The sequence below is a fragment of the Sesamum indicum genome, linkage group LG2 (assembly GCF_000512975.1).
Source record: "Sesamum indicum cultivar Zhongzhi No. 13 linkage group LG2, S_indicum_v1.0, whole genome shotgun sequence".
In the NCBI taxonomy this organism is placed as follows: Eukaryota; Viridiplantae; Streptophyta; class Magnoliopsida; order Lamiales; family Pedaliaceae; genus Sesamum; species Sesamum indicum.
Window position 1 is genome coordinate 414,164 of NC_026146.1, and position 18,468 is coordinate 432,631.

Genomic DNA, 18,468 nt, shown 5'->3' on the forward strand with positions numbered 1-18,468 from the left:
TCACCTTATATGGAGCCTCTGAACCAATAATCAACATCTTTCCAAAGGCATACTTGCGTGCCAAATCCATTCGCTGCAGAAAACCACTCACCTTGTTCAAAGTGACAAACGACACTGTGTTTTCATCATTGTATTTGTAGTCGCAGAACCAAAGAGAGTATCCTTCTGGATCATACATGTCCCAGAAACCTGCAAACAATACACACCATGAGCCTCATAGGAAAATATCATAATAATCAATTTTACCCTAATTAAAGTAAACACCTGCCCATGCGACAGTAACTCTATAACAAAATATAGGCCATTTGAGGATTTTTCAGGTCTCCATTTTTTCATCTGAGGTCACTCCTCCAAAGCGTTTAACATGCAAATACACTATAAATAGCATAAAATAGTAATGGTAGAAAGCCCCAAATCAATCTAATAGTTGCAGTAAGGGTATCACCATTGAACCAGAAAGGAAGCCCAGAAAAAAGAAAAAAAAAAGACAAGGCAATGACAACCAGCAACTCTGAATTGGTGAAAGAATCAGTTCATATCATGCTCCTTCAGAATCAAATAGTTCTTCCAGACATCCAAAGAAGAGGAGAGCGAAAAAAATTGGGGCATACATATGTTCCAAAAGGATTCATCAATACGAGCAATTTCAAAAAGCATCTGATCAGAAGCAGATTATACCAAAGTACCTTTGATAGCAACCTCGCGGAAGTTGGTCTTGGTGTTAGAGTAAAGCCTCTTCCATTCATCTAGAATCATCTTACTTGGAGGCAAAAGATCCAACGGATTCTTTGCCTTTGGTTTAGGTGCTTCTTCGTCCTCTACTACTTCTTTGGGCTTAACTTCTTCTTTCTTAACCTCCTTCTTTGGTTCCTCCTTCTTAGGTTTTGCAGATTCTTTTGGCTGTGCTGGTTTCTTGGACGCAACAGGTGGAATAGATTCTGCTTGTGTAACATCACCCCATATCTTCTTGAAATTTGGCTGATTAATTAAGGTCCAAACATACCTCTCCACATGTGGAAATTCTGAGGTGAAGCTCTTGGTCATGATTGTCTTAAATCCATAAGCCAGGTTGCAAACCATAACAATGTCAGCAAGCGTAACACCATGTCCAACCAAGTAGGTGTTAGAGGCAAGATGGGTGTTCAAAGCTCCCAGAGCTCTCTTAAGTGAAGCAATTGCAGCCTCCTCAGCCTGTACACAAGGGAGAATAGAATTTCTTTTTTAAGTAATACTCGCGAACATTTCTGAAAGCAACCAAATTAGGATAAGCATATGGATTCAGAATGACTGCAACAAGTTTAACATACCGGCGGCAGATATACACGATAACCAAGTCGTGGATATAACCAGTTACCAAGACTCACATCAATCTCGGTAGCAGAAAAATCAAGCCATTGCTCGATTTGGCCCTGTAATATCCGACAACCAAATAAGAGGTGGGCTAAATGAGAATACTCAATAAAACTTGTGGATCATGAATCAAAGATCAGTAAAACACAAGTAATTCCAACAGTAAAAGCCAAACAATGATGCTTACATATTCAATCAAGGAAGAGCCATACAAAGTGCCATCAGGATTCAATCGAGCCACTGCATAAAACAAGCAAGAGACACATCAGATCAAGTTATATTACAGCAACAACACAAACTTATCTGGAAGTTGTTTTACCATAGCGTGCAATCGCATTGCTTTCGAATATCGGGCCATCAGGTGTTTCAAGCACAGGAATCTGCATGGTGAAATACAGACTCAGGAATGCAGCAAAGATTTTGCATAATTAGGACAAAAAGTTCTCTAATTATTACTTCATACCTTTCCAATAGGATTCATCTTGATGAACTCCGGGGTCTTATTCGATACACCCATCTCAAAATTCTTTACCAACTCAACCTTAACACCGCTATATTCTGCTGCAACTAGTGCCTTGTACGCATTTTTGTTTGGAGAGGAATGCAAAACCTGAATAGAAGACCAAATAAGGTCAATAACCTGGAAAAACCCAAATCACTGCAAAAAACCTGGTAGTCTAAATTTGTCAGACTTTGCTGACTATCCAATATTTTAACTCATCGAACAACATGCTTGTCATAGAACAAAAAAGAAGAGGAAAAGAGGATCGGCCAGAAGTACAATTTCTGGCGAACGCCACACAACAAAGAACTAAAACAGGGACTCTGCATGAAGCCCTTATTGACTTATTCTCTTAAACAAAAAAAAAAATCTTTCAACACTATGAGAAAAGAAAATTCAACACTTCAATCCAAGTTAAGAGGGAAATAACGAAAAAGGAAAATGTGAGCACCAGAGGCACACCATCAATGCAATTTCTAACAAGGCCCACTACAAGTACAAAATCTAATTTACAACTACATAAATAACCGATTAAATTATATTATTTACTCAAAAACAAAGAACAGATCCGCCACTAACATAGCAAAAATTTGTAGGAAAAAACAATAACAGGAAATAGGGTACACTCACCAGAGCCATGGCTTGACAAGATCAAATTGTTCACTCTCTCAATCCACAGAAATCTGAAAATTCAAAAATAAGAAACAAGTAGTATCAATCATCAGAAAATAAACAGAATTGCAGGCTGAAAAGGGCCCTAAAATTTCTAGAAAAAGTTGAGCAAAATCACAGATCAAAAGGGTTTTGAGGGAAGAATGAGGAGAAAGGGTTTACCAGGAAGCCGTGTGCTGCAGAGGCTGATGGGAAAGGATAGTGAAGGGTATACGAGAGAAAGAGGAGGTTTTAGGGTTTCTTGTGGTGGATATATAGTTTGATTGTATAGCGGTAGTGCAGGGGTACCTATTTGAGTGGGAGAATATGCCGAATTCTTTTACTTCCTGCACCAACCCTCAAGGGCAATTCAGTGAATTACCAACCACAACACTTTTTCTCAAAAAAAACATATGAGAGAAAGAGGGAATTACAAGATATTGTATAGAAAAAAAAGGGGTTAACTGCACTTTGTCACTTATCTTCTATAATTAATTTAAATAATATATTTTTAATTTAGAGGATATCTTTTTTAATATTTATATTTTAAATTTAATTGGAAAAACTATATATTAATTATAATAAATTTAAATTTTTATTATATTTTATATACTTAAAGTTAAGTAATGATTGAGTCGAGTGTAATAAATACGCAAATGAATTTCATGTAAATTCACTTTTGAAAATAAAATAATAGATTAATATATAATAAATAAACAACAAATGTAATATCCCAATAGCTTTTATATACTTTTGAAAATAATTTGACGGCGTAAATGCTTAACTAAAAGTTAGCAAATAATGAATAAATAGATTTTGTCATATTTTTTCTAAAAAAACATATATGTAATTGCTCTTTCTTATCTAAAATTTGAAATAGTTAATTACCAAACTAATAAAATATTTTACATGAAATGTTATTGTGTACTTATTATATTCATTCGTTTCTTAATCTTAAGTTTGTACAATATAATAAATTTTGACATATTTAACTTATTAATTATAATTTAACTTGTTGTAGTTAAAATATTTGTTTTACAATTAAGAAAAGTTTAATTAAATTTAAAATGCAAAATGTTAAACAATGAATTCTTTGAACTCCAAATATATATATATATATATATATATATATAATGTATAAAGACATTCAAATATAGAAAAGTAAGATATTGATTATGCATTAAGAAGGTCCGCTCATGATACTAATTACTATTTGGGTGGAATAAACGGATTCAATTATTCAATTCAAATAGTCTTAATAAACATGATACAACTATCATAACTTTTTTTTTATTTCGTCTTATGCGTGCAATAAACGCACGGATCTAATGAATTTGAACAATCGTTCGATACTTGGGTAGAAACTAATGTAAATCCTAAAGAAAAACTCACAAAAAAAGCGTTAGCACTCTTATACTCAAGTTATTATTGGATTTGAGATTGAATAAAGCCAATAAGCAAATAAATATGATTGAAAATCGTGATATGGTGAATAAATTAAATGAAGAGTGTAAGAAAACTGATAATATACTTACATAGAGCTTAAGAAATAGTTTAGAGAATAAGTGTTTAGAGAGTGAGAAGGACGTGATAGGGATGTATAGAGAGTGAGAAAAGTATATAGAGGAGTAAGCTTGTAATTATATGGGGAGTGCCCCCGTCCGCTGGTAGTGTATCCCACTTCCAATAATTTTGCGAAAATTAGTTGGGACAAGGAATAAATCAACCTTATCTGTAGTTAGGAGTACTCTAACAGGAGTCCTTATTGTTTTGGGAGACCATCATCTGTAAGGAGTCTGAGCCGCTAGGGAGGTCCTCATTGCTAAGGCTGATACGGTCCAAAGTAGCTGTTGACACTTAGGTTGATGATGTGTTACATAGAAGAGTGAGCTGCCACATGTGTGGGCCTCTGGGACCAAATGTTTAGCAAGCTTTGATAATAGTTTGCGTCGGGGATGTCCTAGGCCTCCGAGTTGAGGGATATCTTGGACCTCCTCTCTTGCTCCTCGGCTTCTTGTTTTTTTCTTCTTTTTTGGATTGCTCAAACCTCTTTAGACCAGCCTGTTTTTATACATATTATTAAAATAACTCATGATATAAAATAAACGGGGTTGAAGAGAAAAAGAAAAAAAAGAATTTGAGAGAAAGGAAAAAAATGAAAATAATTACTTGTTATTTTATTTTTTAGATAGAGAGTGAACTTCAAGATACCTGCCCTACTCCTCACACTTAATAATACTGTATAGACGCAGTACGAAATTAGCTTTGAATTATTTGAACTAATTAAGGACTTAGGCCGAATTAAGTTGATAAATATATATTTTCAAAATTTAATAAAAAAATTGTTGCTAATATTAAATAAATAAATAATCGGGACATTTTATTGCTGAGATTAAAATTTAAAACATGAAGAACATAAAAATTTGAGAAAAGAATTTAAAAGAGGAATTTTGTGTTAGTGGGAAAAATGTAGGATTAACACAACACAAAACAGAGCAGTTCTTGGGAGTGGGAGGTCTAATCTAATCTATTCTTCTTCCTACCTCTTTCCAAACTGCAGCCCCTCAACGACTCAGCCCAGAAACAAATCTTGCGAGTTTTGGAAGTAAATATCGCGCACGCAAGAATTGACAGAGAAGAAGAGGAGAAAGAAGCATAAGCAATGAGTAGAATCACGAGTCGCACCTCTTTGCGATTCTTCTCCTGCCTTTTATCTTCATTTGCTCTTCTGCTAATTCCAGGTCTCGCCCTCTTCTCTTGATTTTCTTATCACCTTTGATTTCGGGTATCTAATTTGATATATCAAGATTTCCTTTTCTTGTTTGTTCTTTGGATTTGTCAGCAAAATTGTGTTGACATTTCTTATCCCGATTTAACATTACAACTGGTGATTTTAAGGTTAAATCTTTGATCCCCTTTACGGGCTCTGCTTTTTATGAATCCCGTACTAACAAGAATCTTGACTGTGGATTGATTTTGTTTTTATCACAACAGATGATAAAAGAAGGAAAATTGCAACTGTTTTTAAAAATTTTATCTTTTATTTCCTTATTGGTGATTTGGCTTATTGTGTATTATCAAGTTTTGGATTATGATTGCCTTAAAATTATCTGATCCGTGTTCTTAGGCAAGGGTTTGATTCTGAGTTGATGATTAAGTAATTGAAGATCGAGCAATAGGTAAAGCTTTGAGCTTTTGATGCAGGCTGTTTATAAACACTAAAAGCTTAGGTAGATATAGTATTCCTGACTGAGCTATTCAAATTCTTGTTGTAGTCAAACTTCAATAAGCTGAATCCTAGGTGAAGTTGAGCAGGAAATTTTTACTAACATTGCTATTTGGTGCTTAATCTTTGAGGGGCTTGCTTAGACATGTACTAGCTGAAAGACAATCTTGGGCTTGCTTTGACTCCGGGCGAGGCTCAAATACGCCTCAATTGGGTCGAGCCTGTGCAGATCCCTAGTTTCTTGAGCATGCTGCATTTAGATAGTATAAAATGTTCGATACCTTCCAGCGTGTTACATACAAATAGTTTATTTAAAATGTTTGAGATAGTAGAACATATCACCTATTATCTTTTCTTTTTGTTTATGTCTCCATCTACAGTTAGTAATTTCGGATAGCATCTGGATCTAAATTATTTTCTCAAGTAATGATAGTTGGAATCAAGATCTTCATGGTACGCAGCTTCTGAATTACAAGTTGTAGGTTGGGAGGGATTTTCAGATGCAGTTTTCCCATTGAAGATCTTTTACTTTTGTGTCTGAAATATGTTTTAATGTGCTAGGGGCAATTGTTGAATGTTTGTGTTGTCTATGTAGGATTGGCTGACAACTTATCCACATCAAGTTCTTCCAACGAGAACAAAGCTGCAAGTAAGAAGTCATCTAGAAGTTCCACTGGGTTGGAAATCCTTATTATATGCCTTGGGCTTTTAGCCGTGGGTGCATTCTCTGTGTTCCTGTTCAAGCTGTGGCAAAGAAAGAAGAGAGAAGAGCAACACGCACGCCTTCTAAAGCTCTTTGAACAAGATGATGAACTGGAGGTTGAACTTGGGATTCGGGATTGAGATTGGATATGGCTTCTCTGTTGACTGAGATATAAACGAGACGGAGGTGGGGTGCCACTCTTGACACTCCTTTTCTATACATGATCTAAGATTGTATCTTCTCCTCCTTTAGGTTATTTCCAAAGAATCACCTTGTTTATATATATAGTCTTCATTTAGACATTAGTATGCAGTAATTTGTTGGGTCCCCTGTGGTAATATTTGAAGTTGAACCAAATTACTCAGAAATGTTGCATTTTTGGTGAATTCTCTTGGGTTTTTGTTCTCTTGCGCAGGCATATTAGGAGAATGTTGTACGAGAATAAGAAGCTTTGTGTCTGCTGCTCTGCCATAACACAAACTAAACATAGTTTCTTGTAAACTGCAACATTTGTTATATGGATAATGCGATCATACAAATATACAACCCTCACATGCATTAAATCATGACCAAGTAGCTTATGATTTTGTGTTGATGTAACCATATTCTTATCGCAAATGGAGTGGATGTTGGTTTTGGGCCTATCCTTTGGGCTTCATGGTATAGACATAGAAAATAAAAAAATAGTTGTATTTGATAGGGTAGAAGAGATGGTGCATGGTTATTGACATAGAAAAGATATAAGGAAATCAAATATTGGATTCAGATTTTAGCAAGAGCTTCGAAGCATGTGAAAAAACATTAAAGTTGAAAGCGATGCGGTCAATAATAAATCAGATGAGTCCACATTACCAGTAGGATTTAGGATTTAGGACCACACAAGTCACTTTCAATTCCATTTAAGACCTTCCAACTTGGAATTAGGGTTTTTCATTGTGTTCTTCTTCAATTTCCAAGTCATGCCCAAAATTTGCACTTCCAAATTCATTTTCTTTGGCGATACATTGACAATATTAATTTATGATCAAACATTCTTTATTTGGAGGATGTATAATGTAGTTAGTCCGTATATATGTTTAATTATAGCCTATATTTGCAAATATTCTTAAATAAAAAAGAAACTATAATTACGTACCAAGGGAATTCTAAATAGTGAAGAATTCAAGTAATGATGAAAAAGGTGTTTTTTCTAATGTGATTAATCTTATCATCATCACTTCATCGTCATCATGATGATCATATCTTTATTTGATACACTACTGTTCATGTTCATGTCACACCCAAATACCCAAGTTATTACAAACTTAATTAAGTAATTAATTATAGGTAAAGCGGGCGAGGTAGGCACAGATTAATTAATTTCTGATCGTAATTTACTAATTCAATATTTTGCTTAATTTTGATCAACTTGTACTATTTTTTGATTAATTCTAGAAAGATTTATATATATATAGAGAGAGAGATAGAGAGAGAGATAGAGAGCATGCAATGGTATATATATATATATATATATATGCATTAGTTTTGGTGATGATTGTTTTGAAACTAAAATTTGGTATGAATTAGTAGTTGATGATGCAATGGCAGCTCCAAATTAATAGGTAATTAGTAGTTAATGAGATGAGTAAATGGAGTTACTTAATATGCATTTGGATTGAAATGGATAGTTAATTACATCCCAAGTTCCAATTAATGTACGTACGTATATATAATAGTGGCTTCAACGTGGACTGCACCAACCCTCCATAACTGCTTCCAATATTCCCAACTCACAACTTTTTATCTAAATCCCATTTCATTCAACCAACATTTTTATATATTAATTATACGATAAATATATTATATTTATGATATAATTGATTCACATTCGATTAAAGTTACAATTTTTCATAAAAACTGTCTACATATATATATGTTGTATATATAGTTTGACCTTCCACAAGGGTTTATATATATATATATATATGATTAATTAATCTGATGGGTTAATATATATTGTAAATGTACTAAAATAAATAATTCTTTTAAAAAATTAATTGTCATTTTGTACCCTTAAAACATATGTATATACCCATATAAGTATTTTATGGCATTTATCATCAAGTTCAAAAAGGTACATACCGTTGATCAATTTTTAACATAAAAATGCATGCCCTTTTCTTTTTTTAATTAATTTACCTTCCTAAAGTGTATATATATATGTTTAAAATATCACAAACACCTTCTTAATTAAAACTACATTCAGTAATTGTGTGTTTTAATTTATTGTATGGTATAATTAAATATCAATTCAAAATTATAATTTTTATAAGATAATATTATAGAAATTCCAAGAATAATTACTCCAGAGAATTAAATTCTTGCAATTTTAAGAAATGAACCGAATTATGTATACACATACATATATTTGTACGGAAAATTACAATTTTAGCCATGTGTTGACAATTTTATTCTATAATTTTAAAAGTTTTATTATACATTGAGAACCAAAATGCTTGGAATTTAAAAATTCAGAAAAATGGACTATGATATATAATTTTGTAAATGACTTGAATTAGTTAATATATATTATGAATAATTAAACATGCAACTTCAATTAATATATATTACTTGATAGGAATTAATGAATTTTCCTTGAAGTTTATATTAATATATATATATTATTTTTGTAACATGTTGAGAGTTGAGGGGCATATAGAGGTAAAGGCAATATTTGAAGGGAGGAAAGTGGAATTAACAGTTTTTGCGAATGGAAAAAGGCAAACTCCATTGCAGTTTTTGGTGAGCATACTCACTGCAGAGCTGCTAATAATCAGTATCCCACAACATCACGCTTGGTTCATATATGGAAAGCATGTCGTTGTCTTTGCCAGCTCTCTCTCTCTCTCTCACACACACACACAGAATATGTACATACAACAAAGACGTACGTATATGCCAACCTATGAGCTAAAGCTAGGCATATACAAAGAAAGAAACAAGTATATGTAAGGGGGGCTATGATGATTCATTGAAGAACCTGAGTTAAAGGGCAAGTTTGAAGGGATTGTTGGGAATTCGTGTAAGCTTTCGGCAAAGCATTCTACTCACCGGAAAATAGCAATATTTTCCGAAGAAGCCAGGTTTGTGTGTCATACAGATGACGATCATCTTATGGGAAACACATCAAATACAAAAAACAAAAGGAAAGAGAAACAATATCATGTAGAAGAATCGCTAGCTATTACCTCCTTTTGTTATTCTGCAATTCAATTTATTTTTCTCTCCATGCATTTGGGCACACTTCCAAATGTTTTCTTTCCTACTTTTTGCAAAATTATTTGTTTGAGTTCTTGATCAAAGTGTGGTAGATCTGCTGCTATGACTCACCAATTCTTGTTTTCTTGTAGATTTCTTTTTTTCTGTTTCATGGGTTTTTTTTTTCTTTTTTTTTTTCTTTGTCCGATGAGATGATGACCCTTTCTCTCAACAACTAAAATCCTTCAATGTTCAACTCTTTAATTATGATGAAATCATATTTGTTGTTGTTACATATTACAGCTAAACATGTTGAAGGAAATCCTTAAGAATCTTGATGTATTTCCTTCCATGGTTTTCAGTTTCCTGCCTGTTTTTCTCCAATTACTCCCTTCTTCTACAGAAAGAGTTTCTTGTTTCTGTGCTTTCTTACAGCATCCTATACATGAAAGACAAACGGGAGTCATAATAAGTTTCTCGAAATTTTATCCTTTAGCAACACCCTCCATTTCCACTGTATTTTGTGTTTGAACACAAATCTGGTTTCTCTTCATACATCTTTGATCTTTTCCGGCCATGTAAGTGATTTTCATGAGGAGCTGCTCTCAATTAAATCTGAAATTTTCAAGTAGAAAACCATTTCATTTGCCTCTTGTACAAGCTGTTCTTCTTCCCATGATGCCACTAATTAAAGAATTATAAATTGCATCCTTTTATATATGCTAAAGACAAGATCTAGTAATTATTTTTATTTCCCTGATTAATATTCCAGTACTTGATTTAGTTATTTTGGTTCACTTCAAAACTGATCATGTATGTCTCTGGGAATTTATTTCATACAACAAATTTTATTTAAGATGTCAGCATTTTACTAGAAATATTGTTGTGAATGACAACGTCCGTCTACTAGGGTTCCAAAATGGGAAGGGGAAAGATTGAGATCAAGAGGATTGAGAACAACACCAACCGACAGGTTACATTCTGCAAGCGAAGAAATGGGCTGTTGAAGAAAGCTTATGAACTCTCAGTTCTCTGTGATGCTGAAGTTGCACTAATTGTGTTCTCCAGCCGTGGCCGCGTCTACGAGTATGCCAACAATAAGTAATTCTCACTACTCCATTATTAATTAATTCTTGCAGAATTGCCCTTGAATTAACTCATCAATCTTTGTTGAATGAAATTTATAATTAACTTCAAAGAAAGTAAGCACATATATTTTGGGATTAAACAAGATTATATAAGTTTGTTATTACCTATTATATAAATGAATCATATTTATTAACTAAACTTAAGGTTCATCATCCAAAAGCATATCTGCCATATCACAGACACAATAATCTAAAACAGCAGTGGGAAAGATGAGGACTTGTGATGCTTTCACATTTATGTTGTTTGGGACTGGCAGTTTATTTTGATATGTGGATTTCCAATGTTATCCAATTCCAGCATTACAAAGCTCCTCAATCTTTTGTTCATGTTTTCCAACAGAAAGTGTGTCCAGCAATATAAATATATCATCAATTAATGTTGTGTTTCACGATAAAGGTTTTCATGACAATCATATATATGTCTGATTGCTTTGTTTCTCTGTCCACTTTTCATACAAAAGGAGACAAAAACTATTTTGCATTACAAAGGAAATAAAGGAGACAGAAACTAAACTCATGTACTGTACCTCAAATCTTTTTAGGGTTTCCATTTCACTTGTCCATATGGTCACGGACCAAAAATATATCAAAACTTGAGGGGCAGCACTTCATTGCATGCATACATATAATTAACTCCCTTATATTACAAACTGATGAAGCATTTCTTTTTCTTGCTTAAAATCCTAAAAAATAAAAATGTTAATTATATATATATGTGTGTGTGTGTCTGTGTGGAGGACAGAAAAGATTAGTAGATTGCTTTGCAGAAAGTGGCACTTAATGTATAAGAGGTTGGCTTTGCATGAGGAGAAAGGAAACGTCATTTCATTTTTTTTTATGATTGGCTTATCACCAAATTAGACTCCCATTACAGAAACACTAACCAAACATTAATTTAATCAAATGTCTATATCTTTCTTCTTCTTCTTTTACTGTGCTACAAAGAAACACATATGTGGTCTAATCTGAGAGAACTCTACTCAGTGCTGCTTTAAGGAACAGGCCCTCATAGTCAGCCAACTTACATCAGCTGGAAATATTCATTTCCTATGGTTTCCTTTTCTAGCTTTCAAGTGGAAGTTAAAACATTGGTTTCTAAGACTAGAACATGCATGCAAAGAAGTTAAGGGAAAAAATAAAGAACAACATACTTTTGGTCTATCTGATGAAAAAAGGAACCAAGGTAAGTTTTTGGTCAATCTTAAACTTAGTTTCTTGGTTTGTTTTTTTCTAGATCAGTTTTTCTGCCCGTTTGTGTATATATATATTTATTATGCTGCTGCAGTATGAGGTGTTGATGGAACTATTGAAGCCTTTAAGGAAGGTTATTGTGCTCTCTCACTTCAACATGTCACCTTTCATGGGATTTCTTTTTGTCTTTTCAGCATTTGCATGGTTTCTTCGTAGGTTTTTATCAAATCATTTGACGTTGTGGTCAATTATGGTTTTCAAATCAAATACCCCTTTAAACATATATATGTTGTGTCTAGGGCCAGCTCCAGGCCACTTTCTACGTCAACTGTCAACTCTCTCTTTTTTACCTTTGCTTTTTAGAAATTTAATCTGTCCGAACAAAGTCAAATGGGAAGATTATGTTTGTCTCCTTTGTAGTAACTTATTATATATGATTTTCTTTTTATTTTTTTTGCCTTTTCTTTTATTGTCATTTGATACGTAATGTATGAGCTGTGTATTTGAAGTTAATTTCGGTGCATCTAATTACATATACTGAACGTATATATTTGCAATATTCTGTGTACGCAGCATTAGATCAACTATTGATAGGTACAAGAAAGCAACTGCAGATAGTTCAAATGCATACACTACTCAAGAGATCAACGCTCAAGTAAGTCAATTATCAAATTGTTTGCGGGAATTTAGCTAAAACAACAAAAATGACATGATTGTGAGAGCAAATTAAGCCATGCAAATTTTTTATGTCGTATATTTTGATTCAATGAATGCAGTTTTATCAACAAGAGTCCAAGAAGCTGCGTCAGCAAATACAGATGCTCCAGAGCTCCAACAGGTAATTATTTGAAGAGAGCAAGCTTGCATATGCATATTATATGTTGTAACGCGAAAAACAATGATCAAAGAAAGGGAAGAACCTTTTCTGAGAAATCAAATTAGTGAAGATCATGATATATATTCTCCACAAGTAATTAAGTATTTATATATACTCTTGCACAGGCATCTTATGGGTGAAAGCTTGGGCTCTTTAAATGTGAAAGAGTTGAAGCAGCTCGAGAGTAGGCTTGAAAGAGGCATCACAAGAATTAGGGGGAAGAAGGTAATTAATTAATACCCATATTCTCATCAATTGAAATTAGAACAATCATGTTGAAACCTGCAATTGCAACCTTGCCACAGTAGGAAGTTTCATGAACAAAGTCCAAGTACAAAAAGATATAATGATTGATGTGTGAACCTGACAAGTGGTGTGTGACAATAAGGTTCATCTTTGATTCTAATTATATATAGGACGATTATGATACATATGTTTGTCAGTTGAAGTTGGTGTACCATTTATATATTCGTGCTCATATACACAACTCTTGTTTCCTGGAACAGCATGAACTGATACTTGCTGAAACTGAGAATCTGCAGAAGAGGGTAAATTTTTCTCAAACTTGTTTCAACTATTATTGTTGCTGAATTAGCAGAACAGTGATATGTATTTTCTTTAACTTACTAATTGATGACCCTAAGTCTTGCCGAAACATGTCTTTTCCCAATAGGAAATTCAGCTGGAGCAGGAAAATGCCTGCCTTAGAGCAAAGGTAATCTGAATAAATAATCCCATTAACATGGGTATTATTATTATTATGTTGAAGTATATAAAAAAAACATTGTGAGTACTTTCAGATACAAGAAAACGAGAAGCTTCAACAACTTAGCATGATGCCTTCTGGACAAGACTTTGCATTCCAGGCTTATCTTGCTCGCAATGTGCTCCAACTGAACATGATGGAGAATGTTACTGCCTATCCTGTTCCCGACAAGAAGACTCTTCATCTCGGGTATATATATATATATATACAAATTACTTCAATAATATTTACAGCATCTGTATGATGAATCCATTTTTGTAATTGTCTTAATATTCTTGACACAGGTAACTATAATCAGTGTCTCTGGAGATTCATGGGAGTCGGAGATTGACAAGTCCTGAATAACTTATAAGTATTTGTTTCTATCTAATAGGGCATTGTGGCTTTTAAGACATGAATCCACTGTTTTAATGTGTTTGTGTTTAATTTGCTACTCTTTCTTATCACGTACGTGTTATCCATGAATGCTTCCTGGCATCATACTTTATCTCAAGTAACATTTAATTTTGATGTTTTCAGGTCTGATGGTTCGTAGAAACTTAGCTAGTTTTGCTCTTGCGAACTCTAAGAACATTGTGCAGCCTACCATCTAGATTTTAATCATGTTGTTTCTGAATGAGAAGGAATTCTATGTTTTTTTTCTCCTTTATTAACTTGATGGAATTCAAAGGACAACTCCAAACAAATTCCCAATATGCAACTCATGGAAGCTACACATTCAGCGTCAAACAAAAACTTAACCACAAAGCCATAATTTCAGTACCCTTCGTCTCAATAGGGTGAATGCAAAAGGACAGAAGTTGCAAATGCAAGCATTCTCGATTTTGTGAGTAGATCCGTAGGGGAGGGAAAAAAAACTATACATGATGATGCTTAATTTTGGTTTACAAAATAACACATCTGCCACTTTCAGCTTGCTTCCGGAGCTGCTCAGTCTCCCTCTGAGCTCTCTCCAAATGCTCCCTGAGCTTCCGTATTTCATCATCTGATTTCATTTGAGCAGCTTGTGCCATAGATTCTGCCTTGAGTCGAGCAGCCTGCTCTTCCGCCAATTGTTGTTCAAGCCTATGAGTAGTCTCCTTGAGCTTCGATTCAACCTGTAAACAACATTATCCACAGATGTGAAACTGTTTAAATAGGTTGCAAAGCCAAGTTTAATATACTGCGTGACTGTTCCATGTTATAGACAATTAACATTCAGCATCAGCTGCTGGTTCGTTTAATATACTGCGTGACTGTTCCATGTTATAGACAATTAACATTCATCATCTGCTGCTGGTTAGTTTCATGTCAAGCAGGAAAAAGAAATTGGATATAGTAGAATGAGCAGGCAGGTCAGGTGACCATGTATACCATCTCAGTTATTCTCTTAAGCTGCTCTTCGTACGACTTATTGAATTGCTCCGTCAATTCGGATATCTCCTGTTTGGAGTATCCCTCCAAGGAATTAACCTCAGCAGTTTGATCACGCAGTTTCAGTGCTCCCGCCTGTTTAAGAACAAAAGAGGCATTATAAACTTCAATTTCACCATTAACATCTTCCAGGGACTACAACAAAGTGGTGTGAAAAAGACACTCACCTTCAGTTCAAAAAATAGCTCATCTGTATATGGTTTCCCACCATTGTTATCTACAACAGCATTGACAAGGGAAAGAAGTTCCTTCAGTTGTTCAGCTTTCTTGAGTTCATCCTTTGTCTTGTTATCAAAAAGAACATATCTGTTGCCACACATTCTCAGAGTTTCCTGTTCAATGACCAGAAAAATTGGGAAAGGACCTTAATCACTGAGGAAGAAAGAAAAGATTGAAAACGAAAGTAGCCCAGCTTATTTGAGAAGTCATTGGAGAAACACGATCCAAAGTAAAGAATACAATCACATAGATCTTTCTGTCTTTCTCAATATACATGAATATCACAATTTGACATGCTCTACCTTCAAAGGCTCAGGGCAATCACGCCCCAAGTAATCATCTAGAGTCTCGTCATTTTCTTCAAGGTCATCACCACCAGTAAAAACCAGAATCATATAATCACCAATTTTGCTACCGAAAAATTCCCGCAAGCTCTCAACAGCAGCTTCTTCTTCTCGTGAAAAACGAGATCTAACTGAAAGGACCACAAGAACAGCATGGATACCATCCTTTGCCATAGTGATGCATTTAACAATTTCCTTCCCAATAAATTCAGGTTTTGCAGAAAAATCAAACAGCCCTGCAAATTGCAATTGTTTCTAGTGAGCACAAAGAATAAAAGGCATATGAAAGCTGGTTGGTCTATGGAATTTGCATCTTTGTGTATTTTCTTCAGAGATATTGTTCACATTTTATTACCTATATTCTACCTTTCTCTCATAAACAAAGAAATACCGAATAGCAGCAGACCTGGAGTGTCAATGACATTAAGAATCAAGCCGTCTTCTAATACAGTCGTCTGCAGCTCACAAGTACTAGTAACACCAGCTGAGCTAGATATTGACTTGAATGACCTCCTCCGGAGGATACTATTGCCTGTTGCACTTTTCCCATTACCTGTCCGCCCAACCAAAACTACAGTACGAACAGGAGAGGCAAACTCCCAATCATCATAAATTGCACTTCCCCCCATCTTCAGGAATTAAATTATCTGCAGAAAAAGCAACGAACATATACATTGAATGATTCCCACTAATGCAAGTCAAAAGCTGAATAAACCAAATCAAAATGCTCCATCATATAGAAAACATAGAATCAAAGCACGAGGAACGTTTGGGTAACAGGAGAAGGTGTCATCAAAGAGTTCTGGTTTCTCTTCCCTATAATTATTGATCAAATCCTCAATGGGGCACCTTCCATTGAGTGTCTTGATTTTTTTATTCAGTATAAAGAAGCTTTCTTTGCTTAAGGAAAATTGTAGGTCCCATGTAGAATTGATCCGCAGCACACGCGACAAACAGTTGCATCTGCATATACACGTAGAATACAAGAACACAAAGAGTACAACATCCCAAACAGCAAAAACCCTTGTTCACCAAAAGGAGGAAAAACAAAACCTTGGACCTTAAATTACAACAAAATCACCCCAACATCAGAGGCAACAACATAAAATAGGCGCACTACACTAGTAAGATGAAATTATATGAGTTGAGAACAGTACATGGAAATGGAATCAAACCCTCTGCATCAAAAAAAGTAATCAATAAACCCAAAAAGGTATGGACATAAACACCAGAAAAGATAAGATGGTCATTATCATATAAACAGGAAAAGAAAACTGGAAAAATCAAAAAACAACAGAGCAAAGTGTTTCTTGAATCTAACCTTGGGTATCTGGGACTGGGAAGAATGGATGAAAAGACAAAACGCGGGAAGAAGAAGCGAGGCGGGAGAAAGAGAAAAGGGGAATAACTTGGTATGCAATCAAAGTATTTGTGGATGGATAGATTTGAGGGAGTCGGTGATATATACGTATCTGTATCCGTATCCGTAATCCGTTGATGTGGTGTGCGAGTGTACATACATGTATCCAGATTCCAGTGCTGTGTTTCTACTTTGTACTGCTCTCTGATACATAGCAATTATTGAAGTAATAATGACCTGGAACTGTTTTCAGCACTCAATCGTGGCCGTTGAAAGCAGCTCAAGATGAAAACTTCATCATACCTTGTGTTTTTTCATTTTTCATTTAATGCACACACCTAACGTATTCACACTTATACTCAAATTTGGCCTAAATTATACACTTTTGCTTGCTTTCTTTTTTTTTTTTTTTTAATGATATTGTCGCGCTATTTTTTGAATATGACAAATATATTCTGAATTGGATAATTTTAAATATTAAATATAATTACTTTTTTCTTTATAAAAGTAACTCTATATTATTTTATATTTATTAGATACATATAAAAACAACTTAATTTATTAAAATATAAAATATAGGTTGAGATGGGGGCTGACACCTAACTCCTAATCTAGAAGTGTAGGCCGGAATGAGAATATGGTAGAATAGTAATACTAGTAGACTTATAGTAGTAGAGTTAGTGAATTTTTGCTTAAATTGAATTTGAGTAAATCAAATCAATTATAAAGTAAGTGAATCATATTTGTTTCGTGAGTTATCAATTTTTTTAAATTATATATTAATTAAATAATAAATATATTATATTTATTATATAATTAATTCAAATTTAAAAAAAACGTTAACCTTACCTATGTCTTATGTATACACACTTCCACGTATTTCCATTTTGAGGCGCAAATATTTATTCTTTCCATTAAAATATAATATAATAATAACAATTAATATGTTTCATGTGCGTAAATTCCGGGGTCTACGCAGCAGGCTTTGCAAGACTGATCACTGATGGGCCGCCCACGCCACGCCTCACATTTATTAGTGCCAAACAAAGATATGTATTTTATTGTGCAATTTAATATAATTAATCATATAATAAATATATTATATTTATTTAATTATTTTGATTCGATGGAAACTGATCCAAATTAAAATTTTGGGCATCATTCCACCATTCATTTTTGGCACTGAACGTGCTCAAATCAATGACTTTTTCTTCTTAACAACGCTATATTCCATTTTGTTTTTAAATTTTTATCTGTAAAAATAAAATATATAAATTATTATTTTTTATTTATATAACAAATATTTAATAAAACAAAAAATTAAAACTTTTACTCAAGAGTGACCCGCTATCTTGCTTTCTCTTTGCCTCTCTCTGAGCAAGGTATGGTTCTCTATACCTTATTTAATCTATGTTATTTTCTGCTTCTCTCTAGACTTGCTTCCTCCCTATGGAAGTCAGGAAAATAGCCTTTCTTTTTTC

General features: G+C 33.9%; 4 protein-coding genes across 8 annotated transcripts in view; 2 read left to right on the plus strand and 2 right to left on the minus strand.

Annotated features, from left to right (window-relative positions):
• Window positions 1-2,840, minus strand: part of LOC105177512 (elongation factor 1-gamma 2-like) — a 3,010-nt gene extending 170 nt beyond the window's left edge. The window contains exons 1-8 of the mRNA XM_011100700.2: window positions 2,687-2,840; window positions 2,483-2,535; window positions 1,814-1,960; window positions 1,670-1,730; window positions 1,538-1,590; window positions 1,308-1,409; window positions 687-1,191; window positions 5-189 (exon numbers count right to left, since the gene is read on the minus strand). Coding sequence (XP_011099002.1) covers window positions 5-189; window positions 687-1,191; window positions 1,308-1,409; window positions 1,538-1,590; window positions 1,670-1,730; window positions 1,814-1,960; window positions 2,483-2,491 — 1,062 coding nt within the window. The 5' untranslated portion in view covers window positions 2,492-2,535; window positions 2,687-2,840. The remainder of the gene's footprint in view (window positions 1-4; window positions 190-686; window positions 1,192-1,307; window positions 1,410-1,537; window positions 1,591-1,669; window positions 1,731-1,813; window positions 1,961-2,482; window positions 2,536-2,686) is intronic.
• On the plus strand, window positions 4,950-6,954 carry LOC105175289. Its single transcript, XM_011097681.2, has 2 exons — window positions 4,950-5,244; window positions 6,325-6,954. The coding sequence occupies exons 1-2, from the start codon at window positions 5,166-5,168 to the stop codon at window positions 6,570-6,572; spliced, it is 327 nt and encodes a 108-aa protein (XP_011095983.1). The 5' UTR covers window positions 4,950-5,165; the 3' UTR covers window positions 6,573-6,954.
• LOC105175294 (agamous-like MADS-box protein AGL11) lies at window positions 9,369-14,490 on the plus strand. Of its 5 annotated transcripts, XR_848896.2 has the most exons (10): window positions 9,592-9,636; window positions 10,580-10,770; window positions 12,582-12,663; window positions 12,785-12,846; window positions 13,011-13,110; window positions 13,392-13,433; window positions 13,559-13,600; window positions 13,686-13,840; window positions 13,936-14,003; window positions 14,171-14,490. XR_848896.2 is itself a non-coding variant. In XM_011097708.2 (9 exons), the coding sequence occupies exons 2-9, from the start codon at window positions 10,589-10,591 to the stop codon at window positions 13,937-13,939; spliced, it is 669 nt and encodes a 222-aa protein (XP_011096010.1). In that variant the 5' UTR covers window positions 9,369-9,554; window positions 10,580-10,588; the 3' UTR covers window positions 13,940-14,169. The 5 variants fall into 5 exon arrangements, 4 of the variants coding, with proteins under 4 accessions (XP_011096010.1, XP_011095997.1, XP_011096026.1 ...); XM_011097708.2 differs by lacking the exons at window positions 9,592-9,636; window positions 14,171-14,490 and adding an exon at window positions 9,369-9,554 and having other exon boundaries at window positions 13,936-14,169; XM_011097695.2 differs by lacking the exon at window positions 14,171-14,490 and having other exon boundaries at window positions 9,593-9,636; window positions 13,936-14,169.
• Window positions 14,325-17,187, minus strand: LOC105175321 (immune-associated nucleotide-binding protein 9). The gene is made up of 6 exons (XM_011097736.2): window positions 16,949-17,187; window positions 16,034-16,274; window positions 15,586-15,863; window positions 15,232-15,396; window positions 15,005-15,139; window positions 14,325-14,748 (listed from the first exon to the last, which is right to left on the minus strand). Exons 2-6 carry the CDS (start codon window positions 16,254-16,256, stop codon window positions 14,536-14,538), a joined length of 1,014 nt encoding a protein of 337 aa, XP_011096038.1. The 5' UTR covers window positions 16,257-16,274; window positions 16,949-17,187; the 3' UTR covers window positions 14,325-14,535.

Bases quoted from the DNA above. Each gene is read 5' to 3' on its own strand.
- LOC105175289 (XM_011097681.2), top strand. From the start codon at position 5,166: ATGAGTAGAATCACGAGTCGCACCTCTTTGCGATTCTTCTCCTGCCTT. The intron at 5,245-6,324 runs GTCTCGCCCTCT...TTGTCTATGTAG, and splicing joins TGCTCTTCTGCTAATTCCAG to GATTGGCTGACAACTTATCC.
- LOC105175294 (XM_011097708.2), top strand. From the start codon at position 10,589: ATGGGAAGGGGAAAGATTGAGATCAAGAGGATTGAGAACAACACCAAC. The intron at 13,111-13,391 runs GTAATTAATTAA...TTCCTGGAACAG, and splicing joins CAAGAATTAGGGGGAAGAAG to CATGAACTGATACTTGCTGA. The intron at 13,434-13,558 runs GTAAATTTTTCT...TTTTCCCAATAG, and splicing joins CTGAGAATCTGCAGAAGAGG to GAAATTCAGCTGGAGCAGGA.
- LOC105175321 (XM_011097736.2), bottom strand. From the start codon at position 16,256: ATGGGGGGAAGTGCAATTTATGATGATTGGGAGTTTGCCTCTCCTGTT. The intron at 15,397-15,585 runs GTAGAGCATGTC...GTCATTGAACAG, and splicing joins ATTGCCCTGAGCCTTTGAAG to GAAACTCTGAGAATGTGTGG. The intron at 14,749-15,004 runs GTATACATGGTC...TGTTGTTTACAG, and splicing joins TTAAGAGAATAACTGAGATG to GTTGAATCGAAGCTCAAGGA.